This window comes from Alligator mississippiensis, chromosome 1 (genome assembly GCF_030867095.1).
Source record: "Alligator mississippiensis isolate rAllMis1 chromosome 1, rAllMis1, whole genome shotgun sequence".
NCBI lineage: Eukaryota > Metazoa > Chordata > Crocodylia > Alligatoridae > Alligator > Alligator mississippiensis.
In genome coordinates, this window is record NC_081824.1 from 258,206,446 (window position 1) to 258,227,661 (window position 21,216).

The 21,216-nt window shown below is 40.0% G+C and overlaps 1 protein-coding gene across 1 annotated transcript; it reads right to left on the reverse strand.

Annotated features, from left to right (window-relative positions):
* Nucleotides 1-1,692: 1,692 nt before the first annotated feature.
* On the reverse strand, nucleotides 1,693-20,485 carry LOC102575462 (T-cell receptor-associated transmembrane adapter 1). The gene is made up of 6 exons (XM_014598981.3): nucleotides 20,033-20,485; nucleotides 12,264-12,383; nucleotides 9,491-9,527; nucleotides 8,087-8,148; nucleotides 6,647-6,711; nucleotides 1,693-5,261 (listed from the first exon to the last, which is right to left on the reverse strand). Exons 2-6 carry the CDS (start codon nucleotides 12,379-12,381, stop codon nucleotides 4,992-4,994), a joined length of 552 nt encoding a protein of 183 aa, XP_014454467.1. The 5' UTR covers nucleotides 12,382-12,383; nucleotides 20,033-20,485; the 3' UTR covers nucleotides 1,693-4,991.
* Between the last annotated feature and the right edge of the window lie 731 nt (nucleotides 20,486-21,216).

The window sequence follows — 21,216 nt, forward strand, 5'->3', positions numbered from 1 at the left end:
AGGGTCACCATGCCCATCCCTAGGGACCCCATGCCATGAAAAGGAGATTGGAATTATTTGGAACTAGTTGAAAAAGGCCATGGTCCTGGAGAATGTCAAGCTATTATGGGAGATTGGGGGAATTTATAAGGTGTCAAAGCTGGAGGGGTTGGGATTTTGAGGGGTTGAAGGAAAAAGGGAAGGTGTTGAAAGAGATTAGATGGAAAGATAAAGTGACAGACGTGGGGGAGTTGGATGGGCAATGGAGGTTTAGAGGAGGGGGATCACAGAGGGTTGAACAGGGAGCATGCAGAACTGATGTGGAAGATAGGGTTTTACCAGTTAGGGAAATTCAGCACAGGTGAGGGTTGAGAAGATGGATGTTTTTTCCAGAGGAGAGATGCGCAGCAGAGTAAATGGTGGTGCACATTTTTTGGGAATGTTATTTTGTGAGGGAGTTTTGGCTAAGGATGTACAGGTTTGTAAGGAGGATAAAGTGGAGTAGAAGAGTTACTTTTGTGGTGATCAAGTATGGGATAGTGAAGCAGGGTTCAGAGGAGTGGAGAATGAGGATCTGGCTTACGTGTATAAAAGTAGTGTTGCGGAAGGTGCAGAATCTGTTGATCCTCAAAAGATTGGAATTCACAGTTAGAGCATGTCTACGGTTGGCTCTGCTTGAACTACGATACTATATGAGGAAAAAGGAGTGGAAGTGGGTGGGGATTGAAGAGAGGTGGAGAAAGGAGGAATGATGGCTTATGTTTCCATAAGGGACATGAAATGGGGAAGGACAAATGTGAGATATGGTGTTAGATGTTTATAGTGGAGGAGAAGGGGTAGCAAAGTAGGCGAGGAACAGAGGGAGTGTTGTGTTAGGGGTATCTTATAGATCAGAGGAAGAGGTTTTAGGGAGGGGGAGTGTTTATGTTAGGGAGACCTGGTGCAACAGGTGGTGGGAGATGGGACAAGGACTGATGGGAAGGTGTATAGTTTTAGTTTTATTTCTGGTTATTATGGTTTATCCTGGATCTTATGGTTTAGTATAATTGAGAGCGACCTTATATTTATAATGATGAACAAAGCATTGTTTGAGTGGATCCATAAAGATATGTACCGGTAAGATAAAAATAATGATGTTTTATGTTTGATGTATAAATCTATGTGGTTGCTTGTGTATTTGAAGTGGGAGTGTGGATGTTATCTGAAAAAGGAGTGGAGAAAAAGCTTTAAGTTGGATTTGAAAAAGATTGTTGTTTTAAAATTGTTTGGAGTGGGGAGGTGATGCAAACAGTTCTAGGTTCATAGTGTGATATATGGGAGAGAGAGGCATGTTATTTAAATTGTTGTGGGGGTGATGTAAACATTCATATTTTGGGGGATATGGAAGAAAGATGCTTTTTGTTTAGTTTGTTTGGGGGGGATGTGATGTAAACAAAGTTATGTTCAGGTTGCATTATATGTGGAAAAAAGATAAAATTTTCTTTTGTCTTTAGGGGGATGAGTTATAAATAGTTATGGTTTCTTTTGAGCTATGAGAGATTATATATAGTGATAATATTATTTGTAATGCTTTTATGAGGATATTTGTAATAAAAAAATAATAATTCCCCTTCTGGCTTTGTCTTGGTTCACTTCACTCTTTTGAGGGTCTCAGGCTATATGAAAGTAAATACATGTTCAACTTGTTTATGATATGATCACAGTTTTACACTCTTCTTTTACCTTGGTTTTATTTAAAATACTTTCTCAGTATATTACTGAAAACAGAATTTTAGGTTATGCAGATGTTTACTAACAATTTTACTGAAATTACTCTTTAACATGGCATTTATACAACACACACTTATCATGTACACAGTCACATGGGGTCCCCTAGGAAGTTTGCTGAAGAGGGAGCAAAAAAAGAATATTCTCCTTTTCAGAGTTCTGCAACCACCTGAAAACCACCTCCAAAAAGGTTGTTGCTAGGTCAGATCTATGGTTTTCACTGACTTGTAGGCTAAGGACAAAAGGTTCAGTCTATATGAAAATTTAAGCCAAGGCTACAGAGCTGAAGAATTATTTCCTTAAAAAGATCTCCTTACTGCTGAAGGGGAAAAATATCCATATATCAGGACCAGTAGAAATCTCTAGAAATAGCTGATGTGGTCATTTAATGTTGTTTATCCTAAAATATCCTAAAAATCATCATAGGATAAAATTACTTATCCTATGATGATAACCTTTAGACCATTTAATCAAAGCTGTGGCCAAACATAGAAATAGAATCTGCCAAAGTTTCCATTTTTGCTTCCATCATCAAATGACTAGGAAAAGATGGCAAGTTTTCCTAGCTGGTATGAGGTATTATCAATCCATAAAAGATTAAATTAAGACTAACAATACTGAGGGAGCAAAGTTACAAGACTCCCAGATAAGCAAGACACTTAGGTACGAGGTTAGCTTTAAGCATTTGTGTATATTCTATTGATGTTAATGGGAATTAAACATGTTTTGTTTTGAGGCTTTAGTAACCCATGAGATTACCAGAAACTTGGGATTTCCACTGTGAAAGAGGGAGGTTGAATGCAAAGTCCATGTGCCCAGTACAAGCATAATGAGAAACCCAGAAAGTTGTCCCTGGCCACTTTTGACTTCCACCACTGACTTCATAAACTGTTGTAATTTAAAATACTCTATCCCTTGTCTTTGATCCACTGGGCATGTCTACACAAGACGCTGACTGCTCAGTAGCCCAATATTACTGTGCAGTAGCATCACATGGCAAAAACTGTGACGCAACGCTGCTGCACAATATTATTAGGCTACTGCTCAGTAACATCACAAAAAAAGTGTCTGTTCACTGGCGGTACTGTGCAGTAACTCAGGTTACTGCATTTATTTAATACTTACGTACTAAATACATTTCAATTACAACAACTTATTAAGTGACTGTGTAGTAGCATCTTGTATAGACGCTGCCATTGTAAATAAAAATAGCAGCAGAAATGCTTGGCCGTCTGTAAACGAAACAAGTGGGTGGTGTGCACAACACTTTAAAGCAAGCTAAATGCTTTTGCACTGCTTTAATGGTGTCAGTGTTTTCACACCTCAGTGGCGTATTGCGCATTAATTCCAGCTGCTGTAGGAAATTCAGTGGCGTAATGCTCCTTAAATGACTTGGGGCGCAGCAAACTACCATAGCAAACCACCTGAGCCGGGTGCCTGCATGCAGGTGCTGCCTGGGGGGGTGCTGCCACTGCTGCAGGGAGAAGCACCTACCCCCCACACAGCCAGAGACCACTCCACCTGCAAACAACTTGCTTCCTCGTCCGCCAGAGTGGCAGGTAAGTAAGTGGGGTGTGTGCACAACACGGGGGTTTGATCGGCCCAAAATTGAAGCTGTGTGTGTGTGTGTGTGTGTGTGTGTGTGTGTGTGTGTGTGTGTGTGTGTGTTCTTCTGGTGTGTAAAGTTAAGCAAGAGTTTGTTGATAGATGTTGCGTTCTTTGATCTACTGTAGTAACTAAGCTATAACTACTTCCTTCAGATTTGATATGGGTAAGATAAATTTCCTCCTTTAGCGTTCCCGTATTTCAGTTCAAGCTTATCGTCTTATTTTTTGAAATCTCAGATTGGTTTTTATCACAATGTGCAAAATACATTTTCTGTTCACTACTAGTATTTTTTTTCTAGTTCCTTCATATTAGCTGTTCTTTTGGAGACTTTCATTGTAAGAAAGATGCAGACACATTCAAGTAATACTTAATATTTTCAGAATATGACAGTTCATATTCTGTTTGTTTTGCATGTGAAGAGCTCCTGTACCAAAAGGTGGCACCATTACAACTATGACCTATTATTACTATTAATATTTACACAAACCCAAAATGTTTCATATATTAAAAAAAGAACAAGACCCTTCCCTAAACAACTTTTAGCATGACAAAAGTCCAAATATGGTGCATGCACCATATGAATCCTGTTGGAAATAAAAGGGCCTTTCTACTTTCCTAAAATAGCTTCAAAAGCATCAATGTAAGAGTCAGGGGGCATGCCCACATGTGCATTAATGTGCCATAGTTACTGCACATTAAGTTTAGTACCTATTATAACAGGTATTAACTCAATGAGCAGTAACTGGCACTACTGCGCAGTAGTACCGACACATGCCTTCTTAGTGATGGTAATGTGCGGTAGAACTAGTCTATTGCGTATTTAGCATCTTGTGTAGACATGCGCAGTAGAATCAAATAGAAAATTATGGGAATAAATCTTCCCTAGGAGGTTTGTTTTTCTGGATCATTTGCCATTTTCTTTACAAAGAGCCGATTAAAATGTTACATTAATAGAAGAGGAGGGAGATTCATTCTAGACAAGGTCACCAAAAGGAAACCAAAAGTACATGTAAGGGAATTGTTAAGTTTTTCTGGATGTTTAAGTATTGAATTAAATGAACTGAAGTTGCGCAATTATTCTCTAAACTTAAATATAATGACATGTTACTGTAGGTCACAGTGGGAAATACAGCATAACAAGTTTTTAATTGTACAATCAACCACAATCTTAAATACACCAATCCTAAAGTGCCTCTAATTCCAGAATTATTTATGAAACTATAAAGAATAACAGTCAGAACCTGCTAGTATACTGCAGAGGACTGAGTGGGGCTTTTTGATTTCATTTCAGAAAAAGGGGTAAAATAAAAGGACTGAATCTAACCTACTAGCATAACAACACATTGCAACAGCTAATTGGGGCCAGATTCTGAGAGGTTTGCAGCTCCTGCAACTCCCTTGGAAATTGGGTGGATACGTGGGTGTCCAGCTCTTCTTCAGGTGGCCTCAGAATTAACAGTCAAGGTCTAACATCCTGCTATTTACTGGCCTAAATTAGTCTGCAGTTGCTTGTGACATCCATTTGTACCATTGATTGGTGCATTAATTTACCAGGTTTTTAATCCTTATTTATGCAGCATCTTCCTGTTGCATGACCAGGCAGAAGACCCTTTATTTGGCATGATGACTCAGCTGGGTCATGAATCCCCTTCAAATGTTTTCTCCTTTGCTTTATGAATCAAACCAAATAATCTGATGGGGTCATCATGAATGGCTTCTGTTTCCGTGTTTTCAGCAGCTAGCTGCTCACTATTGAGATAAATGCTAGCTTTAGAAGCCAATGTGCTGCTTTTAGATGTCCTGTCTTCCTCCTCTTCTATCGGAGCTTTTTTTTTCCTAGGTTTTCTGTGTTTTCCCTTAATGCTGTGATCCAGAGATGCGTAGCACATCTGATTTTCAGGTTGCACCTAAGAGGAGAAACATTGTGTTTACTAATATTTGTAAAGTATTAATCCTTGGCTGAACAACTACACCCTTTAATCTTTTGTGCAGGTTTAGAGTGCAGTCATGGTAATGGCTATACTATGGTCCAGACATTGTAAATTGCAGGGCATATGGCTTAGGTCTGCCACACCACAATCAGTCAAGTACTCATTTAGATTTTCCCAGTATATTTCTAACTCCCAGCTTATGTATTTTATTTTGAAAGCAGAAGTCTACAGCAAGCAATGCCATGCTGGTGACTCAGATTTTAGCACCTCATTTATTAGGTCATTACTTAATTTTCAATAATAGGTAAGTACCTTTTGCCCCCCAAACCAAGGATTCTCTTATCCTGCCACATCTTATTTTTTTAAATACATAATATATTTAGAAATTATCTGATGAGCACAGTATACATGATTAGTAGCCAAAATCCTAAAATACCTTCAACATATTTTAATATGTAACTTCACTTATTAGTAGGGGTTGGCCCAACTCAGAGGCAGCTGGCCAATTTCATAGGCCAACTGTGGGGCTGGCTATCATTTTCAAGGGCTTATCGTGGCTGTCCCCACCCCCACCATGCCCCTGACCAAGGTGTCCCCGGGGCCCTGCCCCTTGCTGTTGATTGGCTGCAAAAGCTGCCCATATGGCCCCACCCCTTAGTTCTGATTGGCTGAGGGCTGTCTGCATTGTGGCCCCACCCCCACTGCTGATTGGAGGAGAGGCGCAGAGCTCTATGATAGGCAGCCCTCATAGCCAATCAGCAGTGAGGGGAGGGGAGTCAGCCATCTTGGGATCCCCTGTATGCTGGCATCCATCACAACTTCCCCTCTGGCAGGCTGCACAGCTGGGCCACAGCACCCTGAGGACTGCTGGCTCCAACTGGGGAGCCAGCGTTTTATTTTCAGTAAGCTGTTTTTGTTTTCTGCAGATTTTGCAGACATTGCCCACTTCCACGGGCAAAGCCAGCTTTCATGTTTTCCTCAAAATTGTGATTTCAGTAGGTCATTACTTGTTAGTGGCTAAGCTGATATTTTTGACACAATGGAGCAAATTCCCTGTTAACCCCTCTAGAATCCATGTCATTAAACCCACAGTTTGCTTAGAGCTGTAGTCTTATGGCTTGCGTTTACTCTTTGGGTGCTTGCAATGATCAAATTTCCTCATTAAGGCATGGATTAGGCAAAATCACCAAGTACATTGTTAAGTGCTTGGCTGAACTGGAACTGAAGGCAGTGTAACTTTCCCACTCTTCACTGCAGAAGAGGCTGGGGCTGACCGCTACTAATGGACCCATAAAAGGAGTTGGAGACAAAATGTGTTTGTTGATGATGAAGGCTAAGTGGAAAGGTAGAAATAAGGATACCTGTAACCCAGTAGAGGGTCTCTGGGGCTGAGCCGTCATCTGTTCATAGCAACATTCCTCCAAGGCTTATTAAAAAAGGAAAAATATTTCTTAATGTTAATGAGATACTGTCTATGATGAAAAGATAAGCAGAAACGCTCCAGGATAGAACTGCATCTCCCACGTCTACATTAGTGGAAATGAAAATTAAAAATTAAATGCTCACTCTGCCCTCCTTTGGGAAAAGAGGAAAAAGGACAGGAAATCCAGGCTTAATTTCATTTTCTTCCTGTACATGGGTCTATTTATTCTTGTGATTGTCGAACGGGACAACAATTTTGGCTGTCCAACAAGTATTTTTTTTTAATTTTAGGATAACTTTTAAAACATGAACAGTCTTGACCAGAGGTGTTTACCTCTGGCCTGTGGGCCAAATCCAGTTTAGAGATTCCCCATGGGTCTGGTGTGTGGGGTCACTCCACCACCAAATCCCACATGTGAGGCCATACTAGCAAGCCAGATCACACCTGTAGACTGTCACTACATGTCAACCCTATGCTGGATCCGGCCTGCAGACCAACCCCACCCACAGGATCTGGTCCACAAACTGGCTCCATGTCACTCATCTGGTCTGCAGGGCTGAAGGTGGAGCACCACTGATCTTGACAGTGCTTTTAGCAACATGACCTATCAGTTCTCCCAAGCTAAGCAAGGCTCCTCAGGGACCCAACCTGCACAGGTTGGTCGGTCAGTGTTGGAAGTTGCTAGGAGTCGGAGTAATTAGATTCAACTTTTGATTCTGACAGTAATTTAGTGCAAACTTGGGTCAAGTTATTTCCTCTCTTAGTACCTCTTTAGGCACTGGTAAAAATGGATTCCTCCTTTTCTCATTGCTTAAGGAGGTGTTGATATACAAATTGGAAGTGGTTTAGTTGAATCAGTTGAAATCCATGTGGACAGTCTTATTTCAGTTTGAGCTGCTTAGTTCAGTTCGTTTTAAACCTGTTCCAAACCTAATTAAGCTAAAACAAATAAAGCTGTTTACATAAAAAGAAGTGTGTCCAGACAGCCTTATGCATGAGTATAGCACTGCACTTTACATTAAACAGCACCCCCCCTTCCTGTAGACAAGCCCTCACATGTTTGTTGAGATACTATAAGTAAAACTATTTACCAAACTCAGTTTTCATTCTCCAAAATCATTATTCACTGTCCTGGTTCCAATGTACCATATCACAGTTAGGGTAATAAATGTGGTAAATCTGATAAGCTTAATTTTAAAATGAACAACTAGAAGCAACTGGAGCAACATAGTTCAAGATTTTAAATTAGTTTCAGTTCTGAATGCAATGCATTTGAAAACTATCTAAGTATATCCCAATCATGCAGTTGTTCTAGTAAAAATATCCAGTAAAATATTATTTCTACATAACAATTTCTCAGGATTAAGACAAGTCTTACCTAGGATCTCTTGATTGAGGTTGCCATAAACTGGGCATTCTTCAGTGTAATAGTCATCGTCACTGCAATGCGGAATAAGAAATAACTAGTTCCTGCTGATGCTGCACATACTGAACTTGATTTTTGTCACCTATAATGCAATAGTGCCTAGAAGCCTTAACAGAGGTTAAGATTTTGTTGTTTTAAGCACTTTACACATAGATAGAAATAAGATTGTACCTGTCTTAGAAAAGATGATAATTTTAATACATGGGGGAAGCAGTGAGAGAGAGAAAATGAGTATTGATTTTTTTTTTTTATTTTTAGAGGGGCAGCTCACAGTTCTGAGAGTTAACTATATCTTTGGGGCATACCTTGGAGAATTTAATATCTGTAAGAGCCATGTTGGAGCCAAGCATGGTATCAATATTATCCAACATTTCTAGGACATGTCTGGAAGGGATCTCCTGGGTCACTGTCCAGTCGTGTTACTGCCAATAATTGTATCTTATACCATATCCTTTTTCATAAACTTATGGAGCTCCAGCTTTACCATTTAGATATTTTGCTCTGCTACTATTACTAGAAGGCTGTTTCAGATGATCCACAGTTCTGGTGGTTAGAGTATTTCTAAATTCCAGCCTAAATGATTATACCTATTTGTTCTTGTGCCAATATTCTTCTTTAGCTACAATATCTCTTTTCCCTTATGTGCCCCAATGTATTTGTAAGCAGTAATAACACCCCTCGAAACACAAAATGCTAAAAGCATAAAAGGCAAAGCAGGATCAGAAAACAAAAAAATCAAAATAGCAACTGTAGTCCCTAACCAACATTACAAATCATCTGACATCCTCCAGTGTTTGTGTGAAAGCATGCCCTAAAACAATGGGTTAGATGCTTTACATCAAGGGTGTCAAATTCATCTGGTACTGTGGGCCAGATGAGTGGTATGGGGTCAGTCCACGGGCAGGACTGACCCACAGACTTGGTCTGCATTCTAGCATGTGATCTGGAGCAGCCAGATTGGGCATGGCATATGACCTGGTCCTGCTCTATCTGCCATCTAAATATGAATCCTTAGATATGGGGAAGTCATGATTTTTTAGACCATTAAGGCAGAATTCTGAGATCTCCTTTTCACTCTCTTTGTAGTTAAGCAATAATAAATGCCCATTTAGTCTGATATCACAAGTTATTAAATCCCACCCTTCTTTTATAAAATGAGTGAAGTATTTTCCTGTATTTAAGTGATGTAATTTTTCCCTGTTTCCTTTAAAAGGAGCCCATCATCTGCAAGAAGTAGATGTTTCTTTGTAGACAAATATAAGACCAATGGTATGCCGTCCTTTCAACTCCATCCCCAGCAACCTACCACTCTCTATCACCCTTCCTAAATCAAAGTGAACTTTATCTCCAACATACCTTGGATGATATTCTTGATAGTCTTTGTATGTGTAATCTGGAAAAGGGTTGGAAACATAGTTTAAGTAAAAGGAAAATGTAAATCATGCATGGTTGACATAGTTCAGCTCACTTTATTAAATTGTAACACAACTATGTTGTGTAGCTTGAAGGATACATGATGTGGGTTTAAAAATAGCTCGCAGGCACTATGCCTGCTTTTTGTGCAAGAATGATAGCTTTCAGCTCTCCAAGTCCTAAGTGGGTTATTTTTCCTCTCAGATTCAAACTACTGATTGAAGACATTTGTTTTTAAATAGATTTTCCTTTATCATGGATCTAGATTCTGACTAGCACAACTTAATAACATTATTACTATTGTTATTGTTATTTTTGCCCTTTTCCAACAGGTCCCAGTCAAGGTCCCATTTGCCAGTTACATGCAGAATGCTGCAAAGGACTTGTAGGATGAGCATATGAAGCATCACAAAAAATGGAGACAAAAATAATACAGGATGTGGAAGAACAAGGGTACAGTAGTAGGATCCTATGCAATATAATGAGCAGAAAGGAAGAGAATCTCTGCAAGGGAATCTCCTGTGTTACACAGATCAGTCAACTGATTCAGGAAATCCCAGGCCACAGAAAGGTTCATTGCTGAAACTAGGTTTAAGAATTTTAAAGATTCTTTGCTCGATCTTCTGTTTTGGCTTTCAGAACGAATACCGCTTCAGCATCCCTCAGTCAAACTGTTTTCTTCATGCTTTCCATGTGTATACACATGTTCTGTATGTATGAGATGTGACCAGCACAGAATAGTATAATGTCATTATACCAGCATAAATGTATGCATGCCAGCATAGCTGTACGGATAGGAGGCAAAAACTATATATGTGAAATGCCCTTTGTGCAACTGCATCCATGACAAGGTTTGTATGGGTATAATTATTTTAGTAAAAAAAAAAGAGAGAGAGAGAAAATCACACCTTTAAATGAAAAGGGAGACTGTTTCATAGTTTCATAGTAGTTAGGGGTCAGAAGGGACCTAAATAGATCATCTAGTCTAACCCTCTGCCACTGGTTGGAGCACACGCTGGGATCACACAACCCCAGATAGGTGTTCATCCAATCTCTTTTTTAATTTACCCAAGGTAGGAGTGAGGACCACTTCCCTAGGAAGTTGGTTCCAGATCCTAGCTACTCTGACAGTGAAATAGTGCCTCCTAATCTCTAACCTGAACCTATTCTCCAGCAGCTTCTGGCCATTGTTCCTCATCACCCCAGGTGCTGCTGGGGGGAAAAGGGCCCTTCCTATTTGCTGCTGATATCCCCTTACGAGTTTGTAGGCAGCCGACAAATCCCTGCTTGGCCTCCGCTTGCTGAGGCTGAACAGGTTTGGGTCCCTCAGCCTCTCCTTGTAGGGCCTGCCCTACTGTCCTCCAACCAAGCGGGTGGCCCTCCTCTGAACCCTCTCAAGGCAGGCCACATCCTTCTTAAAGTGCGGCTCCCAGAACTGGACGCAGTACTCCAATTGAGGTCAGACCAATGTCGCGTAGAGGGGGAGCATCACCTCTCTGGACCAGCTTGACATGCATCTTTGGATGCACGACAAGTTGCGGTTGGCCTTGCTGGCTGCGGTCTGGCATTGGCGGCTCGTGTTCATCTTGGAGTCAATAATGACTCCAAGATCCCTTCCTGCCTCTGTGCTTTCAAGAAGGGAACTCCCCAGCCTGTATGTATACTGTGGATTCCTTCTCCCAAGGTGCAGCACCCTGCATTTATCTACATTGAAGCCTATCCTATTAACCATCTGCCTACTTCTGTAGTTTGTCTAAATCTAATTGCAGCCTTTCTCTCCCTTCGAGCATGCCTACCTCTCCCCACATCTTGGTGTCATCGGCAGACTTGGACAATGTGTTTTCCACTCCCTCATCCAAGTCGCTGATGAAGATATTGAACAGTGTAGGCCCCAGGACCGAGCCCTGGGGTACCCCACTGCTCACATCCCGCCAGGTCAAGTACAACCTGTCCACCACCACTCTCTGGGTGCGCCCCATCAGCCAATTTTTGATCCATCCAACTGTGTAGGCGTCAATGCCACAGTCACACAGTTTATTAATGAGAATGGGGTGAGAGACCGTGTCAAAGGCTTTTTAAAGTCCAGAAAGACTACATCCACGGTGACACCATCATCCAGGGATTTAGTTATCTGGTCATAAAAGGCCATCAGGTTGGTCTGGCAGGACCTGCCTTTGATGAACCCATGTTGATTTCCCCTGGGCATGATCTCCCCTGCTGGCCTCTCACAGATGTGCTCCTTGATAATTTTTTTTCATTTATTAAGGAATGAATTGTATTTTCATTTATTAAGGAAGCTATACTGTCCTTTTTGGATTAGCAACAGAATGGCTAGATAGCTACTTAGGATGCTGTAATGGAGTGCCTATTATTTAGTAAAATTTACTTTTTCAGACAGGAGTTGTATTTCGTATTAAATAATTAAATGTGGATGAAATCAGAATATACAGTCATGAACATTTGCAAGGGGAGAGATTTTTTTTCTTTACCATTAAATTATGCTGACATTTATTTGATTTTTTTGTTGTTGTCCTACCATAGAGCATCACATATGAGGTGACATCATACCTCACATATTAAGCAATCATTTTTACTTCAGTCTATTCTTCAAATATGCATTTTATAAGATACAAAGTGTAATATTTGGCCAAAAGTAATAAATGTGCTTATAGTCTCTCTGATATGCAACGCAATCGATGCACGCACTATTGCTTACCTTTCTGCTTCTTTTTCAAGAAGAATGAAACATTTAGGATGACTGAAACAACCAGAGCCAGAGTCAAAAAGGCTACAAGTCCCCAGATTAAGAAGTGACACTCAACAACTTTGTCCATTTCTGCAACAAAAAGCAAAACCCTCCTTAATCAGGTGTTGACTAAGTGCTGTATATATTTTTAGTCTTTCTATAGTTAAGGCTGTCACATTACATTTTTATTCCAGTCACAGCCGCTGCCATACAACCCAATTAAATATTAGTGGAAGTGTTTAGATGTCAAATTCTAAGAAAATAGAATTGATAAAACTACTAATAGAGATGACATTTCACAGTGTGTTGGCTTGACCAAGTCTGGTGTCACCAATTGGACACCCAGAAGTGTAGAAAATTAGGAAAGTTGCTGTCATGTGAAGACGTGATGCTATTTTCTCCAAAATATCTGCTATTTGTTAACTAAATAGGTTTGTGAACTGAATTCTGAATATTACTCTTTATTTAAGCAAAACTCCTGACTGCAGAAGCCACTGGCTTCAATGGAGTTTGCCTGATCAAGGCTGAATTTTGGATTTTGCTTTGTGCTGAGTTTTATCCCCAGGGATTGCAAGTGTTTCTTGTGAGTGTTTTTATGCCTTAATATTTTGTGTTCCTCCCCTCATTCCTGTAAAAATGTGTCATTCTGCTGCATTCTCCATCCCTGTTGGAAGCTGTTACGATCCCCTGCGCTGTCTAGCCTTCTGCCTGGAAGTGTCTTTCTGCTCCTTTGATTGGGATGGTGAAAAAGAGGGACCCAGAAGCTGCAGAAAGTGGAGCATGTAGGAGTCTATGGATATTAGAAAGACGGCAGCCAGAGTCTAGCCATAGCTTAAATGAACTGGCAGTGGGGGAGCAAAGGTAATGAAATATAAGCAGGTTCAGCCCATCCATCTCAAGCCCTCCTCTCCTTGGAGCCTGCTGAGAAACTCAGATGAGATTCTCTCTCTCTCCCCCCGCTGTTCCCCCACCAAACCCATGCTTCATTTTTAACAATGGTACATTGTGTAAGGTGGACTCATCTCATCTAAATTCTCCACTGCCATGGGTAGATAAAAAGACCACAGCCTGTTTGACCCTCTGCCACCAAACAGAGCAGTCCCACATATGTGATTACTCCCACCAGCAAAGTAGCTCCAAAATTCTTCCCTGATGGAGAAAGGTTTAACTGTGTGCTTGCTGCGTTCTTGCCCTAGGTACTTGTCCATCCTGTTTTCATACTGTTGGAGTGCCTGAGATGCTTAACTTAAACTTCTTTCCTTCTTAAAGAGACTTAAACTACAGGAACTCCAGAACAGCTACAAGAAAGAAGGGAGCCGTGATGGGGACTGAGGAGGTGGGTAACAATGGGATCAAATTCTGCATGACAACCCAGACTGGACCAGTAACATTACTCTCACTTGGTTTCTGTGAATTTTTCTTCATGTATTCTTTGTTTTGGGTTTTTTGCTATTTTTTTTTTTTTTTACCCATTCGTGTGGCAAAGGACATTTTATGTTGCAGCAGGGGCCAATGATTTTACTCCCGCTGAGAAGATAGACTGCTGCTGCTCGGCTCATTAGCTCCTGCTCTCTGTGAGCACTGCTCATCCTGGCTGTAGCACTTTGTTTTGTTCTCTAATTACACCATATTGCCAGAGCTGCCTTATTTATTTATTTTACTCTGATAAGCGTTGCTTCTGTGATAATGACATTCTGACACAAGGAGCTGCTCAATGATCCATGGCAGTAGTCTTAGAAAAATGCCCCTTTTGCAAAGTGCAACCTATTGGTCACTGAAGTCAATGGAAAAACTGCAGCTGGGCCCAATTGGGCCTTTAGAACCCAATTTTCCTCCCCCTCAAGCTGGTGGCAAATCTTCCACCGGTATCAAAGACAACACTGTCAGGCTTTCAATTATTGTTGGATGTGGGTGCATCTACACATGTATTAATGCACCTTTGCTACAATGCATTAAATTTAGTACCTCTAATATGAGTTACTACATAAATGCACAGTAGCCGGCACTAACACTCAGTAGCAAAAGGTGCTTAATGTGCAGTAGACTGATTCTATTGTGCATTAGCACATTTTTTGCTCTGATGTGCTAATGCACAGTAGAATAAGTTTACTGTGCATTAAGCATCTTATGTAGGTGTGCCTTGTGTTGATTTAAATTGACCACTGAGTTGTCAGACCTAGAATCAAACCAAAAGAGCCAGGAAACCAGAGACAATGTTTAGTAAAATCATGAACTTCACAATTCTCTTTGAAAGTTTCCTTCCCCTACAAAACCGTCTTCTACAAAAAGTTTAGGAGTACCCTTCTTTCTAACAGCCATTCTTTTTTCTTTACAAAGTCCCTGCCACCATCACTTTCTGTAATGTCTGGAACTATGTTTTTTGTTCCTTTCTTTTTCACCCTTTACAGCCTCCCAGTTCTTTCTAAATAACTACAAGACTCTTCACACTACATTCTCTAAGCACCTTCTGTGTTTTGAGGGCCCATAAAGCCAGTCATGAGCATCCCCCAGCTTAGGTATAAGGTCTCTGTGTAAAGATGCACAGATGACATTCCCCTTAGAAACAGATGGCCAGAAGACACAAAGTTGAGGTTTGCATCCTCTCCTCCCGCAAAATCTCCCGCTAAATAAATTGCTCTAAACCACACAGAAGTCAGTGTCAGAGCCAGGAATGGAATTGAGGTCTTCTGCATCCCACTCCAGGTGCCAACCCCCAAGACCATCCTTCCTCCTGTTGTCTTCCTACTTTGACTGTGGGTATTTACTGTCTTTAGTTTTCTCCACATTTCTCCCCATGTGGATTTTATTCTTAGGCCCATGGGAAGGAAGGGCACATCATACTCTGAAGGAGGAAAACCTAAGTATCCAAACAGAAACTAGTAGATCTGTTTTCGTTTGGGATAGAGAGGTTTGAAGAAGAGGATGTCTCCCAGGCTGAGTTTTAATTTGAATATATATATTCAAATTAAAACTCAGCCTGGGAGACATCCTCTTCTTCAAACCTCTCTATCCCAAACGAAAACAGATATATATATATATATTAGTCAAGTCAAATAAGACATATATATATATATATATATATATACAATCATTGGAGCATGTATCTTTTCCTGCAGTAAAGAACTGGCAGCAAAAACAAAAAAAAATCCAATTAGTCTATTTCAGAAATTTGGGAATTCTTTTTCTCTTCTTTCTTAATAACATAGAAAGCAGATCTCAGAGGCATAAGACCTTAACTGAAGAGCCATAGACTTTGGATCCTTTAATATTAAGCAATTCTCCCAACTTTTTGTTTCTTTTTTTAAGATGTTGGGAAGAGGGAATGAAAATACTTTATTAAGAATTTAAATCTATGTTGGGTCAGATCACAGGTCCATGCAGGGCTGAATTAACCCTTTAGTGGGCCCTAGGCAAGCAAACTTGTGGGCCCTTACTTAATACTGTATCTTTGTATTACTTATTTTTATTCAATAGTTATAATATGTAAAATAAGCACAACTAGACCCCTTCTTCACTTTGGACCCCAGGCATGTGTCTAGTTTGCCTATGCATTAATCGGGCCCTGGGTCCATGTTGCCCGGTGTTCTGTGTCTCACGATGACATAAGGGAGAGGCTAAGGAGGTAGAGTGTTTATGCAGGACCTAACCAGCCTGACTTGTCCTCTTCCTCTCTTCCCTTACAGTAGTGGTTCTCAACCTTTTTAGACTGAAGACACCCCTAATTAAGCTCAAGGCACCCCTTGGAAAATGCCAGCCCTTAGTTTTCACTCATTTTGTGACTGTGGAAAAATAATACAGCAATTTTTCTGTTGCAAAGAACTCAGGAAGACTACAACAAATCAAAATATTTTTTAAACACTATAGATTATTATTTGAAATCACTGGCTGTGTCCACACGAGCATGGATGTTTGGTTCCCCAGAGACAGCTAGGACCAGCACACCTTGTGCCGCCGCTAGTCATCACCAGGGAGCACCTGTACCATGCATCCTCTGGCACGTGGCAGTTTACCCTGGGTGGGGTAGGTCAGGCTGGCCCCAGCAGCCTTACCTGAGGTCCTGGGGACCTCCTGGGGCTGCAGCAGCAGCAATCCTACCACTTGGATCTTGGTCAGCAGTCAGAGTGTGGCTCCAGCGGCCAGGTTCCAGTTTTGAGTGACACGCATGTGCTGCTCCGCTTTTTTTGCGCGCATTTTGTTTTTATACCCGTATATCCAGGGGTCAAAAAAAACCCCGTGCTGCTTCCTTGCAGCACAGAGAACAGCTGAATGTGGTATGTGGCGCCACAGACGTGTCCGCGGCACCACATACTGCACAGCTTCGCTTGTCTGGACGCAGCCACTGGGTTTATCTTGTGACTCATGGTTGCATACCTAAGGCCCCTGCTACATGTTATGTATATTATAAAATGAACTGGTTAATTGTACAATAAATTAGACCAGTCACATGTGCAAAGTAATTATCACAAAATAAAAATGACTATCCAGCTATAAAAGAGCCAAGCAGCTATAAAGTTAGTGCTTGAAAATATGTAACAACTCTGTAGCTGGTCCAGCTTTAATTTGAATGTGTAGCAGGGTCCTAGAAGTACTAACGTTGTATGGCATCCCATAGTATCCCTGAAAAGGTCTCAAGGCACCCCAAGGGGCCACAGTACCATGGTTGAGAATCATTGTTTTACAGTTTCCAGTGCTTAGTGGCCAGCAAAATAGTAATTTGGAGGTTACAGGCTTACTATTGTTTTTAATACCTGCTGGTGAGCCTACTCTGCATGAATTCTACAATCCTGTTTTTCAAACTGGTTCAATTACCAAGTCCCAACATAAGACAATGAGTTGTACAATTAATATTTGCCCATTGTTTAATTTATGTAATTAAAGTCAGGATGTACAAAAATTGCTGCTTCATTCATTTAGTGAGGCTTAATTTTCTTTACACTTAAAATATGATGATCCTCACAGTTCTCTTAGATCCTCCAAGGGGAAAAAAAGGAGAAACTACGGCCAGTGTTCCAAAATACAAAAAAAAAACTTCATAACCTCCTGGATTTGTTTGTACATCATAAATAGGCTTCTGTCTGAGGCAGGCTATTTAATGTTTTCCTCAGCAGGTCATGTTTTAGATTTTATTTTTAAAATTATTATACAAAATTCCAATTTAAATGTTTTATTTTATTTATCTGAGAGAAACGTGCACACGCACAGACCATTAACATATCATCCTCTTGCATTTTTAATCTTGATCCTACATAAGCAGTCTAAAAATACCTGCACTTGCCAATCAACATTCTTATATTCCATAAACGAAAGTGAGTCTTAGATATATCCATAAAGTCCCAGTCAGGGGTTTGATCAAACACAGAATATTGCCTCTCTGTGTGTCCCACACTTTTTTTTTTCTAATGTAAATTTCAAGCTAATCTTGCTATCCAAATAGAAAACATGAGAGAAATCTCACTTTTTCAGGCCCCTTGCTTCCTGCATACACATTCCCCTCTCTTCCCCAGCTGTTCCTTCACTACCCACATGCTTACTGCCAGTAACCCCCCACCCGAGCTATTTACTATTATTAAAAGTGAGTTATTTAAATACCTATAACTTTGACGACAGCAGTGGGGGAAACCTGAATAGCACTCTGCAGAACAATATGTCTCCACAGATAACTGAGCAGCTGTCTCTGTGTGACAGAGAACAGGTGTAACCTGTAACAACTCGCTTGCTGTGCAAAAGACGTCAAAAATAGAGGGGGGTGGAAAAGCTTGAAACAAATGGAAGGAAAATGCTGAATGCTTCCTCTCTCACTGTGAGAGAGTGGCCCATAGCTTAATATTGTTAGATTTGTTTTCCAAGTTTAATTTTCTTCCATATTGTCTCTTGTGATACCCAGCAAATATAGATGATTTTTGTGTAGGCAGGGGACTGATTTTAAAGATCTTTATCACCACATTTGGTGATGGTTTCTCAATCTATATGGAAATAGTTGTCATTGAAAGTGAAACCTTTTCTTTGTTCTAATTTTTTGTCTTATTATTTTAAAAATTGCATTGCTTCTTTTTAAAACTAATGCCCCAAGTTGAAACAGATCTGTAGGAATAATATACCACGGTTTGAATGTTACAAGCCTGTGGTTCTACCCAGATCTCATGGAATCCTCTTCAAACAAAAGAAACACAATGGACTTGAGTCTCTTATATTTCTTCTCAAGGACTAGCTTGTTTGCGATTATAGAAGTAATGGGAGTGCCTTTAGAGCAATGAAGGTTGAATTGTTACGGCCTAAAGACTTCCATAAAAGTGCTCACTTAGCCCAGGATTTCTGGTGTTAAATTGTGAACATTTGGGGGGGTGGGGATGGGATATATTTAATACATCTATCACATTGTTATATATTTTTATCCACCTTGCTCTGGGGTCTGTTCTATATTTATGGCATCCATTTCTTTTTCAAGGCAATGTAGTTTTGGAAAACAGGATCACATTTAGTGGTGGATCTAAATGCAATTTATGCCTTCCTTACCTCAAAATGTAAATTAGACCAACTGGATGATATTCTATATGACTTTTTTATTTTTCTGCTTGAGGGCTGAAAGTCCGCCTTTTATTTAGTGTGTTGTATTTTGTTGTGCACGTTAATGGCACTATATCATAATAATACAATGTAAGGCTTTTAAAACATATTTTTCAGTAAATGTAATTGCTACTGCTCCTCTTTTTCTGATTTCCCTTTTGAAGTACCATTGGCACATCTCTGGAGTGAAGGGTTCTTTAAAAAATCTCCTGTTTGAAATCCTCCCATTAATGAGCATTAGTGTACCCTACTGGTATGGACACAGGCTTCATTCATGAAATAAATTTGGCGCTCACGAAAGGCACTACTCTCCGGAGTCTGGGGAAAGGAGGGCAATATTTTTATTAATCCTTCTAACAGCTCAAGGATGGAGAGCAGAAGTTTCTACTGGAAAGTTGTCCCATTCTGTCCCTGATTTAGAGAAATCATCACTAAGAATGATACTTTCTTCAGTCCTTTCAGCTAAGATGAGGGGAGGAGAATGTAGATATCTCTCCATTTGGAATGAGAGATACCAACTCCACTATCACTTCATCATCCAAAGGAGGTATAATAATGACTTTTGGTCACTTCCAAGTGATCCATATTTGCAGAATGAGTTGGAGGAGTAAAAGAGTTCATATCCCATCATGTCTGTAGACAAAGGCTGAATTAGCAATTTTTTCTCTCCAATTAAGCAGCGAGATAAATAATGTTCTATAGTAATGACCCTTACCAAAAAAATCCATTAAGTGACTGACAAATGCTAAATTAACATTAATAACATTTCCACCTGGGTGAACTTTTAATACAGGATTGATTCCCTGGAAAGGGGTCCTTAAACTGCAATTAATTAGACCGCAGCTAATTGCTTCTTTAAGATATAAACTTCATGCCTCAGAAGGGGAAGAAAAGTGCACAGTAAAATCAGCATCTCTCTAAGCAGGAAGCCTTTTAAGCACAAAAATGATACCAGTGTTTCTTCCTCATTAACAAATCTTAATGCACTTTTGCCCACTTAGCTGAAGATTAATTTAGATTACGATGATGACGACTCATCATTGTAATTACTAATATGAATATTCAGACTCTCAGATTCTGAACAACGTGCTCGAGGAATTTGTAATCTATTGAAACACATTCCCCCCATATAAAAGACTTATATAAATCAAGGGAAAGTGGAGAAAAAGACATACCTGTTCATATATTGCTGTTTGGAGAAGGAGCTTCTTTATCACAAACAGAAAATAAAATTGAGTTTAAACTGCCTCACCCCAATACGCTCTTTTGCTTTAGCGTGGCAACTTGAGTCTGCCTCTGGAGCTCTCTTGGTCTTAAAAGTCTTTTGTCTCTTCTTTGCTCAGTTACAAACAGGAAATGTGGTGGAGGAGGTTTCTAAGCAGCCTGGAGATAGAAGTGGTACTCTCCTGCATTGTATTTCTCAGGAAGAAGTGAAAAGTAGATTGAACCCTTGTATTTCGTACAATCTACCTCTCTTCCTACAAAAAAGCAGGCACGAGGCTTTGTGTTTTCATGTGACAGGCCTGATTCTGCAATACTAACTTATGTGAGCAGTAACACTCAAACTTAGGTATGTAGTTCCATTGAATCCAATGGCACTACTCAGTGGAGTAATAAACGTGGGCAGTGTCCAGCTGCATTTTTAACCTGAAGTGTAGTGTGGAAGCATACCCTCTTGTTATAACATGGCTGTATATCATTTCATGGATCAAATTTCAGCTCTTTCATTTTCTAGAGAACCCGGACCTACATTAATGATACTGTACAGATGCTTTATTTGCACCCGTCTCTAGCTTCGTATAACAAATAAAGTGCAATTTTTTAAATTTGGGAAATTGAATATCTTACTTGATTGATTCTCGAGCTCATTAAGTTTTAAATCAAGCCTGGAGGTCTTTCTAAAGAACATGATGTTGCCAGTATTTACTGGTTTCCTGCAGAAATTACTTAATGAAATGATATAAACTGGGTTATATAAGAGGCCAAACCATCATTATATGGTCCCTCCTAGCTTTGAAATTCTTGCTTTGTACACGTTACCCCAGCCAGAGGCAAATTTAATCTGCTCAACACCTGATGAAAGCAGCTGGTTCAAAAGTGTGTATTTTCTATATACCACATCTTGATATTTTCAAACATCTGCCTGTGTTTGGCTATCGAAACCATTGTGTTTTCTGAATTGCTGTCTTGTTGCAGAAGATTACATCTCTTATGGTGTTTTCTCAAGGATTTATACCTTTTATTTTTATTGCTTTTCTTTAGGCCCCAAATGCCTTATCTTTGATTAAAAATACATGTCTTACTCTTTATTATAATTATTAAATAAAAAAGCAAAGCCCCTTATCCACAATTTTCTTTT

Excerpts from the sequence above, each read along its gene's own strand:
- LOC102575462 (XM_014598981.3), bottom strand. The coding sequence starts at position 12,381 with ATGGACAAAGTTGTTGAGTGTCACTTCTTAATCTGGGGACTTGTAGCC. Across the intron at positions 9,528-12,263 it reads CTTGAAAAAGAAGCAGAAAG|ATTACACATACAAAGACTAT; the intron begins GTAAGCAATAGT and ends ACCCTTTTCCAG. Across the intron at positions 6,712-8,086 it reads CCTCAATCAAGAGATCCTAG|CCTTGGAGGAATGTTGCTAT; the intron begins GTAAGACTTGTC and ends TTTTTTAATAAG.